Raw genomic sequence first — 27,787 nt, forward strand, 5'->3', positions numbered from 1 at the left:
TTTGGCTTTCTAAATCACAGGTAACGAGTCCGGTATTTGAAAATTTTAATCTGAAATTTAAAAAAGAGATCTATTCAGGTTAAATCTTTACTGAAAATTTTGATAAGGAAGCTATTTTGAAAAACTCAAATTTTGAGATCTGACGTGGCTATGATTGTAGAAATTTTAAAATTTATCAATAACAAGAAAGAAGAATTTATCGGGGAATTCACTTTTGATTTAATTTTAAATATGAAATAATTCTCTAGCAGTTTATCTTAAAGGCAACTCACTTCTATTTAAGATCGGGTGTCAAATGTATACATTCTTACTCACATTTTAGCTAAAACGATGTTTTCTTTTTCAGCTCCTTGGAATAATTTTTGCAGCCATATTGATCAATAAAGCAGACAGTGTTCATGTCATGTGATCATGTAATATGTTTGTCATATGATCAAACATTAACCTTTTTAAGAAGAAATTAAGATTCCTGTTAAACGAGATCCACGAAGGAGCATTTTCAATTTAATCGACCTCAGAAAACGCTATTTCAAGGTTATATTTCTGATACAAAACATTTGTGCCTCATCCATAATAGCATAGCACATTTTATTGCCTTCTTTTTATATTTAAGACAAATCAAATTAATTGTTTGCTAATAATTATCACTAAAAGTGCATTCAAAGAAAGCAATATTCTCATGTAGCACCTTGCAGTATTGAACTGATTGAAAATTTTGCAACATGAAAACCATTCTTTATATTAAAAATGCATGTTGTAACTTTATGCATATTTAATTTTCTCCTCTTCCACGAAAGGATCTCAGCATTATCTCTGTATGTTTCAAAAAATTGTTAAAAGCCATTTACCAAACGACATTTTCAGTCTATTTATATGAATAATATCGACAAAAGGTTTTGTAGAAGTATTAAATTTGAATGAAGACCTAAAAAAGAAATACCGAAGTTGTCTAAATTCTACGAGATTTATATTTGTAAGTGAATTAAATGATAAGAATTTCTTTCGTAAACAAGTTCTCATATAACCTGATGTTGTTTTCAATTTTTTTGTTAACTAAAGGCTCAGTTTTGCTTTCAAGAATATAGGCAATGGATAATCCTTTAGGTTTTTGGACTATTCTTCCCCAGGAATTTTTGCTACGTAATTAAATAGTTGATTAATTGACGAATAAAAATGAAAAACAGAAGTTCTCTCTAAAATAGAGCCGCAGCTACCAAATGGGCTGTGACATCCTTCCCTAAATTTTCAGATTGCTGGCTAAAAGTCCCTTAGTTTGTAGGTGAATTCACCCATAGGTAGGTAAAATAAGAAAAATATTAACGTATGATGTTAGCTCGCCCCTTGCAAAGAAGAAAGTTTGTTATTTGTTTCTGTTATTCACATTTCGCTTTGTTGTTCTCTGTTCAATAATCTTTGCAGTGTTTTTAATTCATTGCTTATCGTAAATTTTGTTTTATCAATTTTTTTGATGAACTTCTTTTATAAATTGCAGCGTTCGATATATGTGATTTACAAACCTTTTTTATCTGATTTTTTATTTGAATATCCTGTGCTATCATTCTTGGAGAAAAAATTGCACGTCACTATTGTCATTACTAAAAGGTTTTCTAGAGTCTCGATTAAATCGTTACACACAAAAAATGAATCAATAAACAATTAAGATAACTGTAAATAAAGATTTCTGAAAAATGCCCAACTACACTACATGGAAACTCAACCAGCTTTACTATTGTAATTGAAGTAAATAATGTACATATAATGATAGATGTTTAGGCCGAAATGGCCCTTAATCTACTACAACAAAACAAACATCGTAATTTTGAATGGTTAATTAAAATTGCTACATCTGAAATATTACCTCAAATGGCTACAAGAATCATAACAGCTTAAATATACAACAGCACTGATCAGCACATTTTTTCAAAAGGTCTGATAATTTTCACGCTTTTGGAATGCTTGCCTTCAAGGATTTGAATCAAATCAGTATCTTCTTGACTCATCATCCAAATAAACTTGTATTCATGACTAAGATTTTTTATATTGGGATACGTCTCTTTAATTTTCACAAACATTTTATTCCTGTCTTCAGAGTAAAGGGGGTAGACCATTACAAAGTGAAATTCGTCTTTAACAGGGGCGGATCCAGAGCAAATTTGAAGGAGGGGCAGTTAATGGTGGGGGCGCTGAAAAATTTTCAAAAATTGATGACGAGAGAACAATTTCAGATCCTTTTTTGGAATAAACAACATAACTTTGAGGTAATCCTTGAAGAAAATTAACTTATCGATCTCAAAAACTTTTTCACCTGATTCCCATCCTTCAGAAGGGGCGCACAATTTCCAAAGAAGGGACGCCAGACTTGCTTCAACTCGTTGAGGGGAGGGCAACTGCCCCTAGCTGCCCCCTTTAAATCCGCCACTGGTCTTTAATAGCGTGGATGGAGATCGAATCACCATATCTGCAGATTCTTTCATCCTTAGGGGTATGCTTGTTGCCATACCTGCCAGTCTCAATGTGCAAATTGTGCTTAATTACAAAGGATCAGCGCCATTTTAACAAGCTACCTAATGGATAGGTATAGGCAATGGGGAATTCCCGGGAAATCCTATACAATATTATCATTACGTCTGTTGTTGTTATCTATATACGATATGAATTAAATAGCACATCCCTACTCCAATTTCATACCAGCAGTGACGTTTTGATTCACCTAATTCCCGCTGATTCCAAAGAGAAGTTTTTTGGGGAGTGTAATATTTTGCGAATCTGAAGGTTGGAGTTTCTGTGTAGGTACCCTTGGTTCCAGAGCGTTGACACTCTGATTGTTCTAGTCAGTTTAGACAAATAATTCCAACCACATGTGTACTTGTGGGCCCGGACTGCAAGACTGTCAAGAAGCGCCTTCGCATCAAATTGAAAGCGCGGGAAATCTGAAAACGAGGCTGGAGTGCACGTATGTTTTTTATAAATGTTCCAAAAAAAATTGGGAATTTACGATGTGTCCAAGCTAAACTTGTCATAAAAACCATTCCTGGTGGAACAGAGAAACAGAATAAACGTGTGGACATTTATTCAGGCGGCTGGAGATTTAGTGAGTAACATTTTACAAGCTTATTGTTGGCTTAATTGGAGATGGGAGGTCGAATTTAGAAATGAATCTTAGAATTGGATTCAGCGCGCTTTAAGCTACCTCATTGCTCCTTTATTGCTATATGAGCAAATAGGCAAAACATTAAGCTCAAAAATCTGTTTGAAAATATAACAATTGTTTTAAGAAGTCCAAGAATACACTCAGGATTTTAGTATTTTTCCCACGTAAGATTCAATTTCCATGCAATTTAATTTGTAAACTCAAGCTATATTTTAGAAGCCAGGCACTACGAAATGAAAATGAATTCAAAAGGGCTCCACAAATACATTGAAGTGTTATTGTTTTTTAGCTTGAAGTTCAAGTGATATATGAAGGTGTGGGGATAAAGAAAGTTTGGTAAAAAGAGGGTTTTTGGAAGGAGATGTGCCTTTTGACATCATGTTCACCTGAAACATTGAATTCGTCTTACTTTACATAATGTCTTTTATGTGCAAAAATGAACCCAGACCCAGGAGTCAAATTTTGCTTTATCTTATTGATTACCAAAAAAATATAAAAAGAGTAGAAACCAATTGAAGTCTGCAATATCAGGTTGGGACTGTTCCAAATATCTGAAAAGCTACACAAACATATTGTCCAGAAAACGTATCCTATTATAGGAACTAATGACAATAACCTTTTTGTTGTTAGTTTCTTTCTATCCTATATAAAAGTTTACAATAATGAATTACTAACTAACAAACTGCTACACAACACTACAAAGACGATACCTGAAGGAGCAAAATATCACGACTACCCCCTTGCTTTTAAGATGGGTCTAAAACACAACTACAAAATGATACTTATTTAATAAATGATTTTACAAAATAGAAAAGAATTACAAGTTACGAGGAATTACAAAAAAAAGAATTGCAAGTTTTTGTTTCTTATTCGAAACATTTGGTAGCATGGATATAAGCTAGAGTTGCTTTAAGAATTTTTGCATTTGAATCAGGAGATAATTGTTAAGGGGTGTAGAGGATGACATTAAAAAACGCTGCATTTGAGAGCCTTATTAAACCATGAGACAAGAATATTGCATTTATACTGTTGATAGTTGTTAGTTTTACCAGATACCAATATACGCTCACATGGAACAATTCAAGGGAAATTGGGTTATGGACTTAATTGATTCCGAGCATTGCAGGTGCATTGATTTTCAAAGTACAATGTCATTCACATATACAATTTCATGTCACATATGCATTACAAGTTGCCAACAACTGCTAGATATTCAGAAATGAATGATATTCTTAGTGTTAAAATCGTGTTGAAGGTTAATTGAAAATATCATTCACAGCTTGTTATTATGTCCCTGTCAGTTGCTTCGATTTGCTTGTCCTACTAAAGATTTTCTCAGTTTTCTCTAGTATCTGTAGTTCTGTACTGTAGTTCTAGTTTAAGGGTGAGCAACCCACAGCCCGCAGGCCAGAATCCGGCCTGGGAAGAGAATTTTTTGTGGCCCACAAGAAGTGAAAATCATATTATAGTTTTTTTGGTTGGCAAGGATGATTCTCAGAAGGGTTGCAAATACTGAATGAAAAATATAGATTCAAAAAAAGATTATCTAATATCTTCATCAAACCTGGGAATCATTTGTTCACTATCCGTTGTCATGAATTCATTAACAATGTCATGAACACTGCTTAAAGACAGGACAGCAGAATCTTTGAGGGACTGGGCGAGGTCAACAAATGCAGCAAGAACGAAACTTATTGGGCGTATTCAAGGCAGTTCAGCAGGGATCACAGATGTCTCTATTTTGTCATGTCTCAAGTACTCGTGTGGGGTTGGGGGGGGGGGGCTATATGTAACGTTTAGGCTTCTTGTTATGGCGGTGAATAGCCAGCTCGTGGGTAGAGCAATGGGCTAGGCCAAATAGCCTAAGCCCCGAATAAGTAACGCACAAAAGATACTCTCTCTTTGATATTTTCTCTAATGCTTCAATCAGATAACTAACTTATAAAGTTATGAACAGACACAAATAACCTAATAACATAAACGGAAGCTAATTAACAGGACAATATGAGCATCACACTACATGTTGAAAGACAAACACATTGCGATAAAGAGGCATTGTTCACTAACACAACATGGACTTAACAGAACATGTGACTTTAACACGCAATGCAACGGAAACATTATTAAATTTGTTAAATACGAAAGCCAAACCGTTACATTTATAAGATGAACTGGTGTTTACATATATTCAAATGAATGGCCTGAGCTAAAAGGCCAATGCTAAACGGAGAATTCTGCCAAGTGGAAAATTCTGCACTTCCTTTCTAGAATGATTTCTCAAATCCCTAAATAACATCCTTTTGAAATTTGGTTGGTTTTTTCGGTTTTTCTTCTTTTGCACAAATACAATTGTAACAGACTTATCTATTGTTGCAAACTATCCATGTTAAAGAGAGGTTTGTAATTATAGTTGTATTAAACTTAGATGAAAGTTTTTAAAATGATGAAGGTTTTTAATTATCATTATCATCATTTCTTTACAACTATTGTATTTGTTTATCTTATTACCTTGAGCTCACTTAAAGAAAAGCTTTGAAGGCTCTGGCCCAGTCTCCAAAAGGTTGCCCACCCCTGTACTAGTTCAACCAATAATTTATTTCAAAGAAACTTTTACTGAATATGTTACTTTATCAAACTATGTTTTTGTATTTTCAAGTGTCAGATCATTCTCCTTTCTAGGTTTCTTTGATCCAAAGCCATACTGTATAACCTGTACTAACAAGAAAAGTATTTCCAGTAATGAAAACATTGATGCCCCAATCCATATTCCCATTAGGCCTCCAATATCACTTATTAGCTTATCAGCTGTGTACATTTTCGTTTCCTTCACTTTGTGATATGTCATGTCCCCAAAAAATATATTCAGTCTCATAAAGTTTCTCTCTACGAATTTATCTGTCATTTGACTAATGTTCACCCCCAATGCTTTACTAAAGAGCTTTTTGTATATTGGCATATCTGCAGCTGATGGCCATCTTGAATAGGAGATTGTTTTTGTGAACTTTGTTTCAAAACAGGACAATGGACATTTACAGCTTGCAAAATTTGTCTTTTCTAAATTTTCATATATTCTAAAGCCACACAGGAAATCTTCCTCAGTTTTTGGGAATGGTTTTTTAAGTTCTTTCGGTAGGGATGTGTTTGTATAAAAATCTAGAAAATCACATTTATGAGAAACCTTAAATGCAAGGCAGCTTTCTTGACAATTTTGTATGGAGTATTCTCCAGGGTACAGCAGTAGTGGCATGTTGTCTCCATTTGTGCACTTTGATGGAAAAGGTGGTGGAAGTCTCTCAATTTCAGTTTTTCCAAGTTCGACTTGAGTTGAGTGTCCAACTGGGATGAGAACAGAGCCAATTGAAGGAAATGGGTATTCATCGTGATATCCAATAATTGCTTCAACGGAATCTCCATTGTTGCTTTTTGTCCATGGTACCTTATCTGAAGTGTTAAGAAAGAAAGTGATTGCTAATCCATGTCCTGGACCTGCTCTACTTTGAAAATATGTTCCATTTGGATTGATTCGAAAACAATATCCTCTTTCTACTACTAGTATTGTATCAATATCTGTTGAAAGGTTGCAGCCAGACTGCATTTTGAACATGCAAGATCCTGACAGATTTTTCAGAAATAGCTTTTCCTTTTCAGGCATTACCCCCTTTATATTCTCATGAGTCCCCAGCTTTTGAAATATGTCTTCTTCACGCATATCCCGAGAAAAGCCAATTCCTTCTACATCGTCATACATCTCAAAACTTTTGTTATGAAGCTTGCCAAATTTATCCAGTTTCTCTTTGCTCATACCAGCCCCACAAATAGTTATTGCTGGAAATCTGATTCTTGGTGCAATAACTGTTTCTTCTTTAGTTACTGATGGATTGCTGAAATATCTCTTCAAAACTGGTGTGAGGAAATATGCCAAAAGGGCTACAAACAGAATCATGAAACAAATCCATACAAGCCTCAGTACTTTGGATTTTGTGATGAAAATTCTTCCGAAGCCATGCATTGATGCACTTGCAGCGGAGTCTTGCAAATCCATTTTATCTGTCATTTTAACAAGTTTCTTGTTATACAATTGATGATCAGACAACAACTGTGCAAGTATGGGCTTATAATGTCTATTAAAGTTTTATTTATAAAGGATCTTCAGCTTTGATTTCACCTTTCTTGATCTATCTATTCTTTATGACAATGATCAAAGGTACCTTTCCACAACTTTGTTAGTTTCAACACAAAGGATCTGAAAAACCATCCTAAACATCCAATCTTGACACCTGTGTCAAAAGGAAATAATGCCATTGTCAAAGGTATTAAAAAATTAATACTGTTTGAAATTTTTCAATAAACTTGAAAATGCTGAATGCTATAGCTATGTTTGTATGGGATAAAGTTTTGAATTAAAAAAATATAATTATTTCGGTCTCATAAAATCTAGAGAGTCCATTTCTTTGTACTTTTTAGTATCAGTTAACTATGCAGAAAACATATGTTAAGCATGCCTAAAGATTGCATAAATAATTATCTTCTTTCTGAGCGATTTGCTTTTAATACTCTCGCTGCTTTTGTGGTACATGTTGTTTTTATTAAATATTCATCGTAATTTTTTTGTTTTTTGTTTGCATTTTTGTTTGCTGTCGATCATTGCCTGCCAACTGCACCAGATTGATTCTTATCGAGATGAAAGAGTTTCTGATGAAAGGAACATAAAAGAATAAAACTATTTTTCTTTGCCAATTGAAAGAAAGAAATATAAAAACTATAGTTCCAAATTTCATCAAAAAATATAATAAGTAGGTTTTGGCGATGCCAAATTCGTTTTGAATCTATTTCATCAGTTTCAAACAGTTTAACATTCATACCAAAAAGTAGAAAAGCCAGCACGACGAAAAAAGGAGACATCTATATGTTTCGCCATAAATCATTGCAATCAGCAATAATCCAAATTAGACATAACCAGCTTTAATCCAAATTTGACAATCAGGAAGACGGTATAACCAGAAAGGCATAATCAGTAAGACTTCATCGGTTATTAATTAAGGCGTTTCGACTCTAGCTAGAGTCATCTTCAGTAAGCGGTATAATATAATAAAAGTTAATTATGAGTATGGAAAGAGTCAACAATAGGATCGAAAAACATGTGATATACTATATGTATGTCCTATATATTCATACATGTAGTATATCACCAGTCATAAATACATATATCACATGTCATACATATACTTTAAGTTTTTGTTTGTTAAATGACCTGAAATTACTGCTATTTCCGAACATTGACTGCCTTGGATTACTGGTCTACATGGCTAGGGGCGTAGCTAATTGGGGGTGGGTTAGGGGGTGTGACACCCCTAGATCTTCATGTGTTTGTAGTTAAATTTTCATTTGTTCTTTAAAATCTGTGGTTGACGGGTAAAATCGTTTGGTGAACTGGCACCTTGTTATTCTTCATCTATTTGTCGGTACATTTTACTACTGATGACCCTCCACACCGCCAATCAGGAAGGTCAAGCTTCTCCAATGTGCATGGGCATTTGAAGTCTCGCAACTCTTCGTTTATCTGAACCGAATCAAGGATAAATGTTTCTGTAGAAAAAAACGGAAGGTTTCCTATATAGCGCCATCGGTTCTAGCTCCAGGAGTTTTTGATAAGCAAGGTTTTGGAAAACAATCTGACTGTGTTTTATGCTCTGAGGAGTGTCAGACGAAAAAGCTTTTAGTATGCCGTAAAATGTTTGCTTTTTTCAAAGCCATTTTCAAATTCTGTACCGCGAAAAAATCTGACTGTATTTTTTATTAATTGATTTTTAGCTTCCCGGAAGGAACAAGTTTGTATTTCGTCTAAATTCGATGAGAAAATGTTGAGAGAAGGTTAATATTTTGTCAAAGTGTTTTTTGTGACGTGAAACTTTGATTTTGACTTCCTTTTTGTAGCCAAACTTTAGACATGGCCGTTCGGAATTGGTGAAAGTAGCGTTCCATCAGAGCCGACACCAGCAGTGATATAAAGGGGGCGGAGATCATAATTTTTCCGACGAAATATCTACTTCAATGGTGAATTGATGCTACGCATGCGTATCTACTTGTTAGTTCCCATTTGCAAGGTTTAGGTCTAGTGGCCAACTGTACAACCCAATTTGCTATATTTTAGATGCAGATATATTTCCTCAAGTTGTTGTCGCCTTCTTGCTAAAGTGACTAGTCAAGACAAATGACCACTAAATCATTCTGCAAGGGTCAACTTTGGCTATTTTCAGACAATGCAATATAAATAAATCGATTAAAAGCAAAACTGCTAATAATAAAATATGAAAAGCTAAGAAGATTATTATCAGCCAGTCGTTGCGATATGACTGGTCGAGAGTCCTAACATTTTCCGACAAGCATTCAGATTTTCCGACAAACAGCCTTAGAAGGGGGCGAGGCGCCCTCCCATGTCCCCCATTGGCATCGACTATGCGTTCCATGTTGGTAAAAGGGCGTTTCCTGGCTGTACAAAGGGCGTGGCCTCCTGACTAAATGGTTTGATGTCAAGCACCATTATCTAACGGGCATTCAAACGAGTAAACATGCTTTGATAGCTGTCGAGAAAAGTTCAATAATACGATGATTAAATCGTTCGAATTCTGTTATTCATTTGAAGTTGTTCTGTAGATTTATATAGGTAATGAACATACCTGATTCTTGGCTGAAGTTTTTTGTAATCTACCAACTGTGAACAGAGCTTCTTGTGTTTGTTTTCGATACACTAAACCATCTGACGCAGGGAGTTGCTTGGCAGATGAATTATACCGAATTGCAATACCTAAATTGACAATTATTTGATAGAATCTTATCTTGTTTGAAGTATTGAATAGGCCGTATATAGGCTCCAAACATTTAAGTATCGCATTCGACATGTGGCCGGATTGTCTCCAGAAATTTTTTACCAACATTCAAGAAACAAAACTTGCTGATATTCCGACACAGTGAATGACCAATGTCAACTAGCGATTCGTTGGATGCCGTCTTGAAATTGCCATAATTTTCAATGTATATCGTGTGCATCAGAAGAAAATTCGAATGCAACACAGGACAATCAAAATAAAATTTCTGCTAGACAAAGGAGCTGTTTCTTGTTAGAGGAGAGAGCTGTGAAAAACTCCTGGGATCTGTTAATGCTGTGCAAATAATATTTTAAATAGCTTTGAAAAAAGCAAACATTTAGTAAACTAAAGCTTTTCGTCTGACACTCTTCAGAGTTTAAAACGTCAGAACATAGATCGAAAACTCTACGCTAAGAAATATATATACCCAGTTGTGGATCGAAATAGGCCAATCAGAAACACGAGCACATGACTGTAAAGGTTGACCAATCAGTGCCGCTTGCCTATTAGAATGTTACCAATGGAGTCCTAAGGTGAAAACGAACTCCTTTTGTCTACACAGTAGCGGTTTTTTCGTGCTTATGTAGATAGATTCTAAAACTGCTAGGTGGAACGACGATCGGGCTTTACCAATAATCCGAAACATGTCGCCATTATAGTTTTTTGCACAAACTGGGTTTTCTAGCAAATGCTGCCCGATAGCAGAATCGCAGGTCTTATTAGTAATTTTGGATTTGCAAGACCGAGGTGGCTGTTCTCTTTGGGGATGTGCCAGTGTGATTCTGGCTACGTAGGACGCACCACCCAAAGATTGGAGGATAGGATAAAACAACACGTTCCATCTAATATTAGAAACAAAACACATCCCCAAAGAGAACAGCCACCTCGGTCTTGCAAATCCAAAATTACTAATAAGACCTGCGATTCTGCTATCGGGCAGCATTTGCTAGAAAACCCAGTTTGTGCAAAAAACTATAATGGCGACATGTTTCGGATTATTGGTAAAGCCCGATCGTCGTTCCACCTAGCAGTTTTAGAATCTATCTACATAAGCACGAAAAAACCGCTACTGTGTAGACAAAAGGAGTTCGTTTTCACCTTAGGACTCCATTGGTAACATTCTAATAGGCAAGCGGCACTGATTGGTCAACCTTTACAGTCATGTGCTCGTGTTTCTGATTGGCCTATTTCGATCCACAACTGGGTATATATATTTCTTGTGCCCCTCTTTTAAAATGTTTTCTATGTGCTTGAGAGGTTTTTAATAACTAACGCATATTTGTAAACATAAACGAGGCTAGAATAATGTCTGAAATGATAAGTATAATATTTACGTATCTTGAGGTGGAAAGCCAAGGCAAGACATGAGACTTCATACAGCAAGCAAACTCATCTCTTATTCACACACGTGTTTACATGGTGTCAACGCGTTGCCCAGGGGGCCTGGGACCTACTCTACTACAATAAGTGTTGCTCACTGGCTCCCCTGTAGAAAAAAGGGGTAATAGGAGAGATGTTCGCATGACTGGGGTGCATTTCTGATTCCTTCTTGCCTAAGTGAACGCTTTTTAAATGACCCCATGCAATGATAGCTGCATGTGGAACTTTATGCGATGTACACCTCAGCGCGTAGTGCGGGTAAGATTTGTTTATCTATAATGCTACAAACAGTCTATAAACAAAGCCCTGCAAAGCTCAAGCTTATTAACAAAATTATCAATAGATTTCTAAACCTTTTGAAACCAAACACTAATATTTTTATCATTACTAGTGGTAAACAAGGAAACAAAACTGAAGAGAGGCTTGCATTTTTATTTTCAGGAACAATTGCCCAAGTTATGAACTGTAAACAACTTCAAAAGAGCTATCTATTTGAAAGAAAATTTTTTAAAGAAACTTTGGCCGGAAGCATAATCTTTTCTGCAATCTCTTATCAGCAAGATAAAACTCCCATTGATCAATTCTTCATAAACTTAAACGATTTGTTTTTTCATTGCAGGTTTACTTTCTTTAATGAAAAGGTTTTTCACCCTATGGGTCCTAGAAGCAAATACAAATATTTTTACATTCATGCATTACTAATGAAAGATGCAGGTGATCGATTCTTAAGGAAATACGCTCTACATGGATTCTTTAGTTCTATTCTTTCAGCTGGTATCGAAGAAGTCTTCTAGCTTGAAATTTAATTTCTTCTTGCAAGACTGTATGTAGAGTTTCAAGGCTTTCTCCAAGTGCAAAGATGGATCCCAGGACAGAAATTGATTGATATTCAAACAGAAGTTACACAACAAGTTACAGGTTCTTCAAAATTTCAAAGATGGATCAAAGAACAGAAATTGACTTGAAAGAATCAGCAGCGAGTTTGACCATGCATGGATTCGGAAGATTGCTGTCGACCAAATCAAAGGCAATGAGATGCATCTGGCTGTTGCTAATGCTTTTCTTTGTATCGCTTGTAATTTTGACAGTGACGCCAACAGTACGGGGATACTTCAAAAGCCCATCTTTAACAAAGCAGGAAACAGTCATGGTATCTAAACTGCTTTTTCCATCTGTTACTATTTGTGGACCATCCCTATGCAAAGAAAAGGTTAAAAAATATGCAAAAGAGCATAACATTACACTCAAAATAAATCGAAATGGTCGCATAGAGAACATTCACGAGGTGGTGATGCACTCTCCTTCCTTAGAGCCTTTTGCACCAAACATAAGCAAGGTTATATCCAGCAACGTTGCTTTTGAAAAAATTTTGGTGGCCTACAGAGGTTACTGCTACAAACTTAATCCAAATGGAACATTCATTCAACATCAGGCTGGTCCCGATTACTCACTTCAAGTCATCCTTGATCTTGATGTTTCGAATAGTATATCGTTGTCTACACTTCACGCGGGCGACTCCGTTGAGGTGATTATTCAAGACCACAGACAATTTCCTTCTTTAGACACTGGTACAGTCCTTGCCCCTGTTGGTCATTTTACACAAATAGAGATTCACAAAACAGAGATTCAAAGGCTCAAACCCCCGTATCCATCAAAATGCAAAAACGGCGAAAACATGAAGTTGCTTTTTAAAGGTGAGTATACAATAAGCAATTGCGAGCTGTCCTGCTTTCTCAGAAAAGTCGCTCAGAAATGTACACACACCACCTTTCTTTATAACCACCTACTACCGAAGGAAATGAAAATGCCAATTGCAAAAACCGAAAGAGAAAATGAATGCACAGACCACGTATTAGAAGATCTCCAAAAAACATTGTTCGCTTCCTGCAACTGTGGCCTGCCTTGCAGAGAAACAAAATTTCGCAAATATTCTTCGCAGTCGAAATGGCCATCCACAGAATATATAGATGAGTACAAAGAACTGGTTGGCCGTTTTCGTTCAATCAATGGAAGTAAGCAGACAGAGAATTATATTCGGAATAATCTTATCGCCGTTAATGTATTTTTTGGAGAAAAACAATACAAAAAAGTAACTGAAATGCCGATGTACACTGCTGAACGATTTGTTGGAGAAATCGGTGGCCAGATGGGGATTTGGTTGGGTGCATCAATCTTTTCGTTACTTGAGCTGGTTTATTTACTCGCCCAGTTTGTTGGTGTTTCTTTGAGAAAGAAGGAAAAAAAGGTCACTGACTTAGAAGAAAGTGGTGCAAACTAGGAGCCATGACGCTTATCAAGGAGAAATTATTGGCAGCTTTAAATGAAAATTATAAATGCAATAATTTTCGTATCCGATAAAGCATCTTGACGTTAAAACTTGTAACAAAAATAAAACGATTTTATCATTTCTTTCTTTGTTTTTCTTTTTCACGAGATACTATACTTTACCCATCTTTTTTATCAAATATAAAACTCATTTTATTTAAAGACTCATTGATAACAATAAGCCTTTGCGAGCGTGATAAATTGTCCTACCGATGACCCAAACAATGGCAGTAAACTTCTACGGATTAACCAGAATTGATTTCAGACTGTCTGAAAATGCATTATGGGATGCTTGCGTAGCGCAATGGCTCATTGTTAGCAATGAGTCTTTAACGATATTTCTTTTTTACTTTCTCAGTTTAGAAATCAATTTATTTTCTTTAAATGCATTTTTCTGCAAGTTATGAATAATGTCATTTATTTAATGATAAAAGTATCATATTTATATAGGTTTCAAACTTGGGCACCCTTTATATGCATCATCACTCATAGACAATTTTAGATTTATGAAGTTATTTGATAAATGCCGTAAGTATAATAAGAAAATATGTTATTGGCTGGGTTGGACACTTGGTCAAATGTTAGGGGGGGCAAGCCTTTTGGATGACGTCACGTTTCTCATTGTTTTAGAACAAATTACCATTATCCTCTAAAGTAGGCGGTCGCCCCCCTCACCCCCCCCCCCAGGTGTCAGTAACTGGTCACGAGTATATACTAAAATTTATCTCTCCTAACTATTATGGTGACATTTATTTTCAAAGTTTAGAATAGATACAACTTCTGTCTTCCACTAACTTTTTTCTTTCTTTTCGCCTTCATGTGGCACTTTTTCACTTCTGGAAATTTGTGAACCTGTCATTAACGGAGTACGTCCTTAAAAGCAATCCACAGACATTTAAATGGCTGGATACATCTGTATAGCAACTACTGGTCAATCAATAAATATCTGAGTTGTATCACGTTTATTGATTGGTAGTAGTTTGTGATTGGCCATTGATTGGCAGATGGCTTAAGCCCCTCTAGTATACCTGTTGAATGTCTTTAAGTTTAGCAGAGTTGTCGTTTTAATAACCTACTGTCTTCTATAATGCACCTTTTGCTATTCCAATGCAATAAAAGATGAATTATGACATAAACATACATTTTTCTTTAGATGCGTGGAAAATCTGCTAAAAAGCAGTCAGCCCTCTTGCGTTGCCACGTTAAATGATGCATAAGCACGATAGGTCCAATACGAGAGCCTTGTTGCACAACTACGCTATTGCTTGTATACGCCGCGAAACTCGTTTTCTTAAATTCGTCACTTTAACTATAAAATGCCCGCAGATACCGTAATTTTTCTATTGAGTTTTGCAATTCGCTATAATTTATACGGCAAAGTGCCAAAAAAGATTAACTAAATAGCTCTGGAGCTTTCGAAGAGCATATTGCATGCCAGAAATGCCAAACTTTTATTCCAGATCAACAAGGTTATGAGCTGTACAATGCAACAATACAACGATTCTTTGATAATAGGGAATATCATGAAATTCTCAACATGCAGCCGCAACACTGCGACATTTGCTTGCAAATGTACCATGTGAAAAATGAGCCTGTCTTGTGGAACCTGAAATTTAAACTGACCCCCAACAGATTGCAGTGATTTAGAGTTTTGTTTAACGATACCAGTTCGAGAGACACTATTTCTGCCAGGCAGTCTATATTTCGATGCATTATTGGATGTATTTCAGTGCAAATTATTGTGAAAAAGCGAAATTTCTATTGCAGTTTGCTTCAATATGCTCACTTGAAAGGCGGATGACAAATTCCTTCAGTATCAGGTATGTTGGCTTTTTAATCTCTTGTTTCTCTACCTAAGGCAGTCAAGAGGGATTGTTTCTATCTATTCGTTATTTGGCAACTGAAAATGGTTGCAGTTACAGACAGTTTTATTCTGCAGTGAAAAGTTTTACTTATAAAAATGTTTGGACATTGGGTTTAGTTGAAGATATAATTCAAATGGAAGATGAAGGTTACATTCGCTAACGACTAATTGACAACCACAATACTCAGATCGGAACTTTGCAATTATTAAAGTTTGTCTACTTCTCAAGAATATCAAGGTGAAAAACGCTAAAAGTACAGCATATTCTTAGAAAAAGATAAAAACAGCAAACTTGATCGTACCCCCTTTTCTTCTTAATACCTTCCTCTTTCCCTCTTTTACTTGCTTAGGGCTTTGTTATAGTGTGCCGGGCCTTTCCCTAACATTATCCACTAAAAACAAACACAAATCCTTGTATAGGAGGATGTGACACCCCTGATTCTTCATGAGTTGGTCGGAAAATCTTCCACAAAATCCTTAGTTTGCTGCAAAATTGTTTGTCGGGAAGTCAATTAGCCCCTAAACTTTCTTCATCTGTCTTCGCCGGTAAGTTTTTCGCTTGAAGACCTTCCATGATGATTTCGTTATTTAGTTTTGTATTAATTTGTAATTAGTGCTTTTTTCAATATATACGGTGGCAGCATTTATGCTTCAGATATAATTGTTAATATTTACGGATGTCTCCTTAGAACCGATGAAAAGACGCGACGAATTATTAACAACATAAAATAACATAACATACGGCCAAGGTTCCTTCCACGAGACGCTAACTTTAAAAAAAACATGTACAAATTAATGTCAAGATTAAGTAAATTCCAACGTCAGAATATTATCACATTATGGAAAATATCAGGGATACTCGAAATTCTACCACAATAGTCCATCCTTTCCTGCCATTACATGACGAATCTATTTACACATCTGTCATTTAGATGCATTTGCATACCCTTTCTTAACTTTGTAAAAGTTGTCATGTTCTTGTTTGTAATTTTCCAATGTTGCTTTAACACAACGGCGCTCTCCAGGGCTACGATTCCATGATTCTTAAAGGCAATCTGTCTCGTTGTGGATTGGTTAACGAGAACAATAGCCTAAACAATAGCCTAAACACAATTCCAGTGCTCCGCCATATTTTTCACAATGCGATAAATTAAAGGGGGACTGGAAACAATAAAAAATCCCTTTGTTCTTATGATCAATCAACGTCGTGACAGATTGCCTTTAAGATACCGCTAGACACGATTTTGATATGCTTTAGTTATCTGGATGTTCCTCGGTGATGTTATTTCTATTTACAAAATACTTGATTGACTGCCATAGCAAGAAAAGAAGCTCCACCACCGAAAAAACAGACGCACCTACCCAAATTCCCATCTGTCCACCAATATCAGATATGAGCTTCACGGTTGTAAATTCTTCAACTTCGGTGATCTTTTGGAAGCTCAATTCACCAAAATATACATCGATCTTAAGGAAGTTATTTCTGATAAATTCATCTGTCACTTCGGTTTTGTTAAGTCCAAAGGCTGCACTTGCTAATGCTTTGTACGCTGGGAGATCGTTTTTAGGCGGCCATTTTGCTGTTGAAACAGTCTTGTGGAACTTTGTTTCCATGCATGGTAACTGGCAGTGACATGATTCAAAGTTTGTGTCAATCAGATAATTGTAGATGCTAGTGCTGCAGGCAGCTGCTTCACTTATATTAGTTGAATTTTTTCTCATATGTTCCGGCAAGAACATATTATTGTGAAAGTCAATGCTTTTACATTGTTTGTGTGCCATGTTCAGTGCACATGTAATATGACAATTTTCAATTGTGTATGTTCCCTCTAACAGCAGTGGTTTATTTTCCCCATTTGTGCAATTCGAATGGAAGGGACTTTTGAGCCGGGTTACCACGGTTTTGCTAATTTCGATTCGTGTTAATTGTCCTACTGATGCAAGTATAGAACCTGAACCATGAAATACAGGCTCGTCAAACTCCTTTATATCAACGTACACCGAGTCGCCTTCGCTTGACAATGCCCATGGAACAACGTCAGATACATTAACAAACAATATGAATGAAAGCCCATGTAAGGAACCAGGTTTTTTCTGAAAATATTTTCCGTTCACGTTCACTTTATTGCAAACACCTTTGTAAAATACTAGTACTCTTCCGATGTCACTTGTGAAATTGCATTTCTCTAGAGTGGCAAATGTGCAAAATCCTGAAGTATTCGTCATGAAAAGACTCTCCATGTCAGGTATAATTCTCCAATAGTTTTCAACCGTTGATAAATTCTGTAAGATTTCTTCCTTGCGGAGATAGGGGTGTGAGAACTTCTTGTTGACGTCAAAATCTACCTGGATAGTTTTATTGGATTCTTCTGCAAATCGTTCCAGTTTGTGTTTGCTGACGCTAGGCCCACAAACCGTAACACTGGGAAAACGAATTTTTGAAGTGATAACCGTTTCACTTTTTGTCATGGATGGGTTACTTAGATAGTATCTCAACAGTGAAATAAAACAAATATTGAAAATGACCAAGTTACAGATCATGATCACCAACCAGACGAATTGTATTCGCTTCGATTTGCTAATGAATATCCTTCCAAATCCATGCATTGACATATTCGCAGCCGAATCCTTGAGCTCCATGACTTACACTTTTATAACAAGACGTTTTAGAAATCAAGCTAATTTTTCCAACTACGAGTTGGCGCTTTTAACAAATAACATGCTTTTAACCTGCCTTAATACATCTGCATTTAATTCAACGATATCATCTACATATAAACATGAATGTTGATTTTATGTAGATGATCTGATTGGTTTGGTCAATGGTGCAAGAGTTTCCTGATTGGCTTCTTCGCTCTTTCACAAAAAAGAAAAATTAAACTTTTATAGAAGGCGCTACAATGCTTGAATATTTGATCAATTTATTCCCTTTATATCCAAGCCGAATGTTTGATAAAGCAAAGGACTTTATTGATACAGAAGTATGTATCTTCAAACCCTATTAAAAATTGTTTTGATTTACCAGTAACAGTATGGTTTTTGAGGTTTCCTTTGTGCAGAAAAGAAACCAATTCAAATGCTAAACAACTTAAAATGTTTGTTGGTTGTGAAATATTTAGGATGAGATTTTTAATCTGTTTTTGCTTTAAATGTTATCTTAACAAAAAGCTTTATTACAACCATAGATCAGTTTTTTATGAAATAGCATATTTTCTTTGTTTTCCCTATAATTTAGTTTAATCAATGAGAAAGTTATGTTTTAAAGAATGTCAAAGAAATTAAAAATGCTTTCTTATTTCAACCGTGCATTTATTGAAAGATTATTTGCATTTGGCAAAAACATATTGTGAATACAACACTATTTGATAAAATCTATCGTTAGTGTCAAGCAAATCATGTGATAAAATACAATAAATCTAGAAGAAGTCAGAATTATGATATTTTCAAAAAGCTTGTTGCTATTTCAACAAACTCTTTGTCATTGAAACGAGAGCGTAACTTATCAAATCTTGTAGCACTTAGAATAGAAATTCAATTTAACTGTGTCCCTTTGGCTATTTTGTTTAAAACGCACCGCAACTAAATAATTTTTTTGCTACCACGCGCTACAGTATCGCTTAAAACAGCATCAAAAAAATTTTAATGCATTTAATTTTGAAAACTATCGGAAATTGTTTTTGCAACGTAAAAAGACAGCTGCTTCGCAAAAAGCGTTGTCCTCTGCTTTGACTCGCAAAAAGCGTTTTACTTTATGGCATTTTACTCTGCTTCGACTCACCTTGTGAAAAATGTGCTTTTCACGTAGAATGTCTATTCGTAGATTAACCTTCAAAGTTACAAAGAGGAATGGGAAGATAACAATGTAAATTTTTGTATTATGCATATCTTGTTCTATCCACTAAAGTTTTTCATTCCTCGTTAAGATTTGGCCCTCTAATGTTGTCACCACCTTGAACCAGGCCCAATTCCAGTAGCAAATTGGGCCTTGTTGTGAGAAAGATTTTTTGTCAACACATAACATAATGGTATCTAACAATCTGGAAGACGAATGAAATGCAAGAAACCCATTCGAAGAATGGCCATTGAACATCTTTTCTTGGAACTAATTTTACGATCTTCCCCCACCCTTAAATCGGTGAAAGTAAACATGGATGCTGATAATACAAGCCTATCGTTTTTATCAAATTCTTTGGCGAATATTAACGAAAGTGTACACGTAGATCTAGAATATCTAGAAATATGGCTTTTTGCGAAGCAGCTGTCACTTTACGTTGCAAAAACAAATAGCGCGCTAGCTAGTCGTGGACAGAAGAATGTCAAACGGTTTCAAAAAGCTTAACACTTGATCCTCTTTCAAAATCAATGGTTAAGATGAGATTCTGCCATTGAATAATATTTACATGAATACCGAGATTGTGGCAACATGTTTTTGGATAATTGGTAGAGCCGGTAGTCATTGCTCCAGCTGCTTTAGAATCCAGTTACGTACAACTGAAAAGCTGCCGTTGTGTAGACAGTTTTCACTTTTGAACAATTTGTGATATTCTCTACAGGCAAACGGCACTGATTGGGCAACCTCGCCAGTCGTCTGCTCGCGTATCTATTTGGCCTATTTCGATCCACAACTTGGTATATATACTTCCTAGTTTAGAGTTTTCGACCAATGTTCCAAAACATTTTACTGTGAAGAGTGTCATATGAAGAGCTTTAATAAATTAAATATGAAATGCTTTCATCAGATTTCTGAATTATCGGAGTGCAGGAATGCGATGTACATAACCTGTATAGCAAAATGATGACAAGTGCAATCGTAAATACATTTGGTCCTAAGAACGATAACTTATTGAAAAGGGAGGATCTTCTTTAGAAGACATAAATTTTTTGTTTTCACATTCCAATACCCTAACCCTCCAACATTCCTGTATTAAAACATTTCAACAGTCCGATTACCATTGAACAGTCGCAGTGCCGGCGCCAGCTATTACAGAGTGGGAGGGTAATGGGCGTGGCCAGTGTGACCATGCCCCTTTTGCCTCGTTCTAGTGATTCGTCCCTTCTCTTATCAATATATCAGTATTTGCTACGCTGCTTGCACTGCTGTGTTCATTAATATAGAAGTTAAGTTTGTTTCAAATAGCAAAAAAGGGAAAACCCTTCTCTCCACTACGCTCTACATTTACTCGTATCTCTGTACAGCACTTTGTCATAAAAATTATTTGTTCTGTTGTTTAGTAGTGAACTTTAGTGGACAATTCAGGACAATAGAGACCTGGAAGCGAGTTGGCGTTTTAGAAAATTTAGCTAGCACGAGCAAAGAAGGCGACATTTAGGTTTCTACTGGAGATCCTACCATAATCGTTAGTGTGAGGCACAACTCTGTAAGGCTCGCGACTTCAATTTTATAAACGATACAGGCGCCAGCCCCCACGCTGTGTCGCCTATGCATATTTTCAATCCAATTTGTGTCGTCATCTGCACCATTGCCCAAAAGAATGGAACCAAGAACCGGACCTTGAGGAACACCTGTTTTTTTTCCTTTCCATTAACTCTACTTTATGCTTTGGCTTTCTCCTAGCAGGTCATCTGGGATCAAAAGCAAAGCACCTCCCTCTACTTGTTCAGTTAGAAACAAACAAATGCTTTGGAGAGGAGCGTGCTGTGATCCAGAACCATCAGGAATTCCGCAAAGGAGTGGAGCTAATGACCGCAGATTTCCCTTGGCGATTCAAACGATAGCACGTCTCTATTAGAATTGGTTACTTGAATTGAAATTTATTTTCGCTCTGCTTTGCGCCTCGTTTATATAAAATTCGACCCAACAAAACATGGTGTTCAAACGATCCAACATTTCACATTAAGGTCATAACGGAATACCTCTTTCTTTGCAGAAAGTTGCCACCAGGTTGTAGTGACTGCTCCTCTTTTCCTTCTTTTCCTTAAAAATTGTTTTCTAAATAAACAAATTATTGTTTCTAGTATGTGAAAAAGCGAAATTTATATTGCAGTTTGCTTCAATATGCGCACTTGAAAAGCGGATGACAAATTCCTTCAGGATCAGGTATGTTGGCTTTTTTACCTCTTGTTTCTCTACATAAGGCAGTCAAGAGGGATTGTTTTTAACTATTCGTTATTGGGCAACTGAAAATGGTTGCAGTTACAGACAGTTTTATTCTGCAGTGAAAAGTTTTACTAATAAAAATGTTTGGACATTGGGTTTAGTTGAAGATATAGTTCAAATGGAAGGTTACATTCGCTAACGAATAATTGACAACAACAATACTCAGATCGGAACTTTGCAATTATTAAAGTTTGTCTACTTCTCAAGAATATTAAGGTGAAAAACTCTAAAAGTACAGCATATTTTTAGTAAAAGATAAAAACAGCAAACTTGATGGTACCCCCTTTTCTTCTTAATACCTTCCTCTTTCCCTCTTTTACTTGCTTAGGGCTTTGTTATAGTGTGCGGGGCCTTTCCCTAACATTATCCACTAAAAACAAACACAAATCCTTGTATAGGAGGATGTGACACCCCTGATTCTTCATGAGTTGGTCGGAAAATCTTCCACAAAATCCTTAGTTTGCTGCAAAATTGTTTGTCGGGAAGTCAATTAGCCCCTAAACTTTCTTCATCTGTCTTCGCCGGTAAGTTTTTCGCTTGATGACCTTCCATGATGATTTCGTTATTTAGTTTTGTATTAATTTGTAATTAGTGCTTTTGTCAATATATACGGTTGCAGCATTTATGCTTCAGATATAATTGTTAATATTTACGGATGTCTCCTTAGAACCGATGGAAAAACGCGACGAATTATTAACAACATAAAATAACATAACAAACGGCCCTTCCACGAGACGCTAACTTTAAAAAAAACATGTACAAATTAATGTCAAGATTAAGTAAATTCCAACGTCAGAATATTATCACATTATGGAAAATATCAGGGATACTCGAAATTCTACCACAATAGTCCATCCTTTTCTGCCATTACATGACGAATCTATTTACACATCTGTCATTTAGATGCATTTGCATACCCTTTCTTAACTTTGTAAAAGTTGTCATGTTATTGTTTGTAATTTTCCAATGTTGCTTTAACACAACGGCGCTCTCCAAGGCTGCGATTCCATGATTCTTAAAGGCAATCTTTCTCGTTGTGGATTGGTTAACGAGAACAATAGCTGGAACAATAGCCTAAACACAATTCCAGCGCTCCGCCATATTTTTCACAATGCGATAAATTAAAGGGGGACTGGAAAAAATAAAAAATCCCTTTGTTCTTATGATCAATCAACGTCGTGACAGATTGCCTTTAAGATACCGCTAGACACGATTTTGATATGCTTTAGTTATCTGGATGTTCCTCGGTTATGTTATTTCTATTTACAAAATACTTGATTGACTGCCATAGCAAGAAAAGAAGCTCCACCACCGAAAAAACAGACGCACCTACCCAAATTCCCATCTGTCCACCAATATCAGATATGAGCTTCACGGTTGTAAATTCTTCAACTTCGGTGATCTTTTGGAAGCTCAATTCACCAAAATATACATCGATCTTAAGGAAGTTATTTCTGATAAATTCATCTGTCACTTCGCTTTTGTTAAGTCCAAAGGCTGCACTTGCTAATGCTTTGTACGCTGGGAGATCGTTTTTAGGCGGCCATTTTGCGGTTGAAACAGTCTTGTGGAACTTTGTTTCCATGCATGGTAACTGGCAGTGACATGATTCAAAGTTTGTGTCAATCAGATAATTGTAGATGCTAGTGCTGCAGGCAACTGCTTCACTTATATTAGTTGAATTTTTTCTCATATGTTCCGGCAAGAACATATTATTGTGAAAGTCAATGCTTTTACATTGTTTGTGTGCCATGTTCAGTGCACATGTAATATGACAATTTTCAATTGTGTATGTTCCCTCAAACAGCAGTGGTTTATTTTCCCCATTTGTGCAATTCGAATGGAAGGGACTTTTAAGCCGGGTTACCACGGTTTTGCTAATTTCGATTCGTGTTAATTGTCCTACTGATGCAAGTATAGAACCTGAACCATGAAATACAGGCTCGTCAAACTCCTTTATATCAACGTACACCGAGTCGCCTTCGCTTGACAATGCCCATGGAACAACGTCAGATATATTAACAAACAATATGAATGAAAGCCCATGTAAGGAACCAGGTTTTTTCTGAAAATATTTTCCGTTCATGTTCACTTTATTGCAAACACCTTTGTAAAATACTAGTACTCTTCCGATGTCACTTGTGAAATTGCATTTCTCTAGAGTGGCAAATGTGCAAAATCCTGAGGTATTCGTCATGAAAAGACTCTCCATGTCAGGTATAATTCTCCAATAGTTTTCAACCGTTGATAAATTCTGTAATATTTCTTCACTGCGGAAAAAGGGGTGTGGGAACTTCTTGTTGACGTCAAAATCTACCTGGATAGTTTTATTGGATTCTTCTGCAAATCGTTCCAGTTTGTGTTTGCTGACGCTAGGCCCACAAACCGTAACACTGGGAAAACGAATTTTAGAAGTGATAACCGTTTCACTTTTTGTCATTGATGGGTTACTTAGATAGTATCTCAACAGTGAAATAAAACAAATATTGAAAATGACCAAGTTACAGATCATGATCACCAACCAGACGAATTGTATTCGCTTCGATTTGCTAATGAATATCCTTCCAAACCCATGCATTGACATATTCGCAGCCGAATCCTTGAGCTCCATGACTTACACTTTTATAACAAGACGTTTTCGAAATTAAGCTAATTTTTCCAACTACGAGTTCGCGCTTCTAACAAACAACATGCTTTTAACCTGCCTTAATACATCTGCATTTAATTCAACGATATCATCTACATATAAACACGAATGTTGATTTTATGTAGATGATCTGATTGGTTTGGTCAATGGTGCAAGAGTTTCCTGATTGGCTTCTTCGCTCTTTCACAAAAAAGAAAAATTAAACTTTTATAGAAAGGCGCTACAATGCTTGAATATTTGATTAATTTATTCCCTTTATATCCAAGCCGAATTTTTAATGATGCAAAGGAATTTATTGATACAGAAGTATGTATCTTTAACCCCTATTAAAAGTTGTTTTGATGTACAAGTAACGGTACCAGTTTTGACGTTTCCTTTGTGCAGAAAAAAACCAATTCAAATGCTAAACAATTTCAAATTTTTGTTGATTGAAATATTAGCGAAACAGCCGCCACTTTACGTTGCAAAAACAAATAGCGCGTTAACTAGCCATAGACAAAAGAATGTCAAACGGTTTCAAAAAGCTTAACACTTGATCTTCTTGATCTTCAGCCAGATGCATCTCATTGCCTTTGATTTGGTCGAAAACAATCTTCCGAATCCATGCATGGTCACACTCGCTGCTGATTTTTTTAAATCAATTTCTGTTCTTTGATCCATCTTTAAAATTGTGAAGAACCTGGAACTTTTTTTATAACTTCTGTTTGAGATTCAATCAAGTGTCTCTTCTTCCACTACCCATTTGTCGTTTACCTATTGATATTAATTAGCAATCAGTTCTGAATGCATTGCAGGTACACAGGTTGTGTTCATTCATATCGATACCGCAACGATACAAGGGTTCTAAAAAGTTTTTCATCAACTGTTTCCGATTACGAAGCAATGTATCGCAAAACATGTCTTCATTGAAGGTGCCCCTTTTTCTTCTCAACCTTCAGGTAAATGTAAACTGGGGTGCTATAGGAATTGCTATTAGCCCTTGCTCTACCAAAGTTGGCGCTATATCCATGATGTATTTGTAACATGTTACTACCTAGCTTCCAAAGGTATTTTTAGGGCACTGAGAAGCTATGTATATCGAGCAATGTCTTGGCCCTCCCTCTAAAGCTGACCATGCCTTGTGATTTATTCGCCTAGAAATCAGAGGCTTTATATGAAAGCTTTTCGTATTTCATTTTATTAAAGCTCTTCGTGTGACACTCTTCACAGTATAATATTTCAGAACATAGATAAAAAACTCTACGCTAGAAAATATATATACGAAGTTGTGGATCGAAATAGGCAAATCAGAAACGCGAGCACGTGACTGTTGAGGTTGCCCAATCAATGCCGTTTGCCTGTAGAGAATATCACAAATGGTTCGAGAGTGAAAACTGTCTACACAACGGCAGCTTTTCAGTTGTACGTAACTGGATTCTAAAGCAGCCGGAGCAATGACTACCGGCTCTACTAATTATCCAAAACAGGTTGCCATTATAATTTTTGCCACAATCTCGGTATCCATGTAAATATTTTTCAATGGCAGACTCTCAACTTCACCAGTGATTTTGAAAGAAGATCAAGTGTTAAGCTTTTTGAAACCGTTTGACGTTCTTTTGTCTATGACTAGTTAACGCGCTATTTGTTTTTGCAACGTAAAGTGGCGGCTGTTTCGCTAAGATTTCACAAACAACAAAAATTTGAATTTGTTTACCATTTGCAATGGTTTCGTCTTGGCACAAAGGAAACATCAAAACTGGTACCATTACTGGTACATCAAAACAACTGTAAATGCACAGACCGCGTAATAAAAGATCTTTGACATTGTTTGCAAACAAAAAACATTGTTTGCCTCCTTGCAACTGTGGCCTGCCTTGCAGAGAAACAAAGTTTCGCAATTATTCTTCGCACTCGAAATGGCCATCCACAGAATATGTCAGTGGCCACACATCCATAGATCAGTAGGAAGAAATGATTGGCCATCTTCGTTCAATCAATGGAAGTGAGCAGACAGAGGATTATATTCGGAATAATCTTATCGCCGTTAATGTATTCTTTGGAGAAATACAATAAAAAAAGTAACTGAAATGCCGATGTACACTGCTGAACGATTTGTTGAAGAAATCGTCGGCCAGATGGGGATTTGGATTTATAGGGGTAGTAACACCCCCTCCCCCACTGCTTCACGAATTCATCGGTCTGTCTAAAAAATCCTTAGTTTGTCGGTAAAATTATCTCTCAGTAGGCGAAATTGCACCTAAATCTTTCTCCATCTATGTCTTTGTCGGTAAATTTGTCTGTTGATGACCCTCCATACCCCCCTAGTCTGGACGTTCAAGCGACGCCACTGACGGAGTACGTCCTTAAAAGCGATCCACAGACATTTAAATGGCTGGAGAAATCTGTATATCAACTACTGGTCAATCAATAAATATCTGAGTTGTATCACGTTTATTGATTAGTAGTAGTTTGTGATTGGCCATTGACTGGCAGATGGCCTAAGCCCCTCTAGTATACCTGTTGAATGTCTTAAGTTTCAGCGAAGTTGTCTTTTTAATAACCTACTGTCTTCTATAATGCACCTTTTGCTATTCCAATGCAATAAAAGATGAATTATGACATAAACATACATTTTTCTTTAGATGCGTGGAAAATCTGCTAAAAAGCAGTCAGCCCTCTTGCGTTGCCACGTTAAATGATGCATAAGCACGATAGGTCCAATACGAGAGCCTTGTTGCACAACTACGCTATTGCTTGTAAACGCCGCGAAACTCGTTTTCTTAAGTTCGTCACTTTAACTATAAAATGCCCGCAGATACGGTAATTTTTCTATTGAGTTTTGCAATTCGCTATAATTTATACGGCAAAGTGCCAAAAAAGATTAACTAAATAGCTCTGGAGCTTTAAAGAACTTGCAATGTCCATGTTCCAACTAAAGATAAGCAGAGAAACCAGCATATTGCATGCCAGAAATGCCAAACTTTTATTCCAGATCAACAAGGTTATGAGCTGTACAATGCAACAATACAACGATTCTTTGATAATAGGGAATATCATGAAATTCTCAACATGCAGCCGCAGCACTGCGACATTTGCTTGCAAATGTACCATGTGAAAAATAAGCCTGTCTTGTGGAACCTGAAATTTAAACTGACCCCCAACAGGATTGCAGTGATTTAGAGTTTTGTTTAACGATACCAGTTCGAGAGACACTATTTCTGCCAGGCAGTTTCTATATTTCAGTGCAAATTATTGTTTCTGGTATGTGAAAAAGCGAAATTTCTATTGCAGTTTGCTTCAATATGCTCACTTGAAAGGCGGATGACAAATTCCTTCAGTATGAGGTATGTTGGCTTTTTTATCTCTTGTTTCTCTACATAAGGCAGTCAAGAGGGATTGTTTTTATCTATTCGTTATTGGGCAACTGAAAATGGTTGCAGTTACAGACAGTTTTATT

The 27,787-nt window shown here is 36.2% G+C and overlaps 5 protein-coding genes across 5 annotated transcripts in view; 2 read left to right on the forward strand and 3 right to left on the reverse strand.

Annotated features, from left to right (window-relative positions):
* LOC135695619 (CD151 antigen) overlaps nucleotides 1-27,787 on the forward strand; it is a 133,170-nt gene that overhangs the window by 6,306 nt on the left and 99,077 nt on the right. The window contains exons 7-8 of the mRNA XM_089109917.1: nucleotides 347-3,091; nucleotides 15,490-15,542. Of these exons, the coding sequence (XP_088966043.1) occupies nucleotides 347-409 (63 nt within the window). The 3' untranslated portion in view covers nucleotides 410-3,091; nucleotides 15,490-15,542. The remainder of the gene's footprint in view (nucleotides 1-346; nucleotides 3,092-15,489; nucleotides 15,543-27,787) is intronic.
* On the reverse strand, nucleotides 3,085-10,323 carry LOC135695618 (acid-sensing ion channel 4-A). The gene is made up of 2 exons (XM_089109894.1): nucleotides 9,829-10,323; nucleotides 3,085-7,428 (listed from the first exon to the last, which is right to left on the reverse strand). The coding sequence occupies exon 2, from the start codon at nucleotides 7,203-7,205 to the stop codon at nucleotides 5,787-5,789; it is 1,419 nt and encodes a 472-aa protein (XP_088966020.1). The 5' UTR covers nucleotides 7,206-7,428; nucleotides 9,829-10,323; the 3' UTR covers nucleotides 3,085-5,786.
* On the forward strand, nucleotides 11,278-14,825 carry LOC135695622 (acid-sensing ion channel 1-like). The gene has a single exon (XM_065214758.2). The coding sequence runs from the start codon at nucleotides 12,335-12,337 to the stop codon at nucleotides 13,673-13,675; it is 1,341 nt and encodes a 446-aa protein (XP_065070830.2). The 5' UTR covers nucleotides 11,278-12,334; the 3' UTR covers nucleotides 13,676-14,825.
* On the reverse strand, nucleotides 15,533-18,434 carry LOC148960561 (acid-sensing ion channel 4-A-like). The gene has a single exon (XM_089109922.1). The coding sequence runs from the start codon at nucleotides 18,224-18,226 to the stop codon at nucleotides 16,841-16,843; it is 1,386 nt and encodes a 461-aa protein (XP_088966048.1). The 5' UTR covers nucleotides 18,227-18,434; the 3' UTR covers nucleotides 15,533-16,840.
* LOC135695576 (acid-sensing ion channel 4-A-like) lies at nucleotides 21,682-27,321 on the reverse strand. The gene has a single exon (XM_065214703.2). The coding sequence runs from the start codon at nucleotides 24,313-24,315 to the stop codon at nucleotides 22,930-22,932; it is 1,386 nt and encodes a 461-aa protein (XP_065070775.1). The 5' UTR covers nucleotides 24,316-27,321; the 3' UTR covers nucleotides 21,682-22,929.

This window comes from Rhopilema esculentum, chromosome 2, assembly GCF_057945365.1.
Source record: "Rhopilema esculentum isolate cy_ngs chromosome 2, ASM5794536v1, whole genome shotgun sequence".
Classification (NCBI taxonomy): domain Eukaryota; kingdom Metazoa; phylum Cnidaria; class Scyphozoa; order Rhizostomeae; family Rhizostomatidae; genus Rhopilema; species Rhopilema esculentum.

Excerpts from the sequence above, each read along its gene's own strand:
- LOC135695618 (XM_089109894.1), bottom strand. The coding sequence starts at position 7,205 with ATGACAGATAAAATGGATTTGCAAGACTCCGCTGCAAGTGCATCAATG.
- LOC135695576 (XM_065214703.2), bottom strand. The coding sequence starts at position 24,315 with ATGGAGCTCAAGGATTCGGCTGCGAATATGTCAATGCATGGGTTTGGA.
- LOC135695622 (XM_065214758.2), top strand. The coding sequence starts at position 12,335 with ATGGATCAAAGAACAGAAATTGACTTGAAAGAATCAGCAGCGAGTTTG.
- LOC148960561 (XM_089109922.1), bottom strand. The coding sequence starts at position 18,226 with ATGGAGCTCAAGGATTCGGCTGCGAATATGTCAATGCATGGATTTGGA.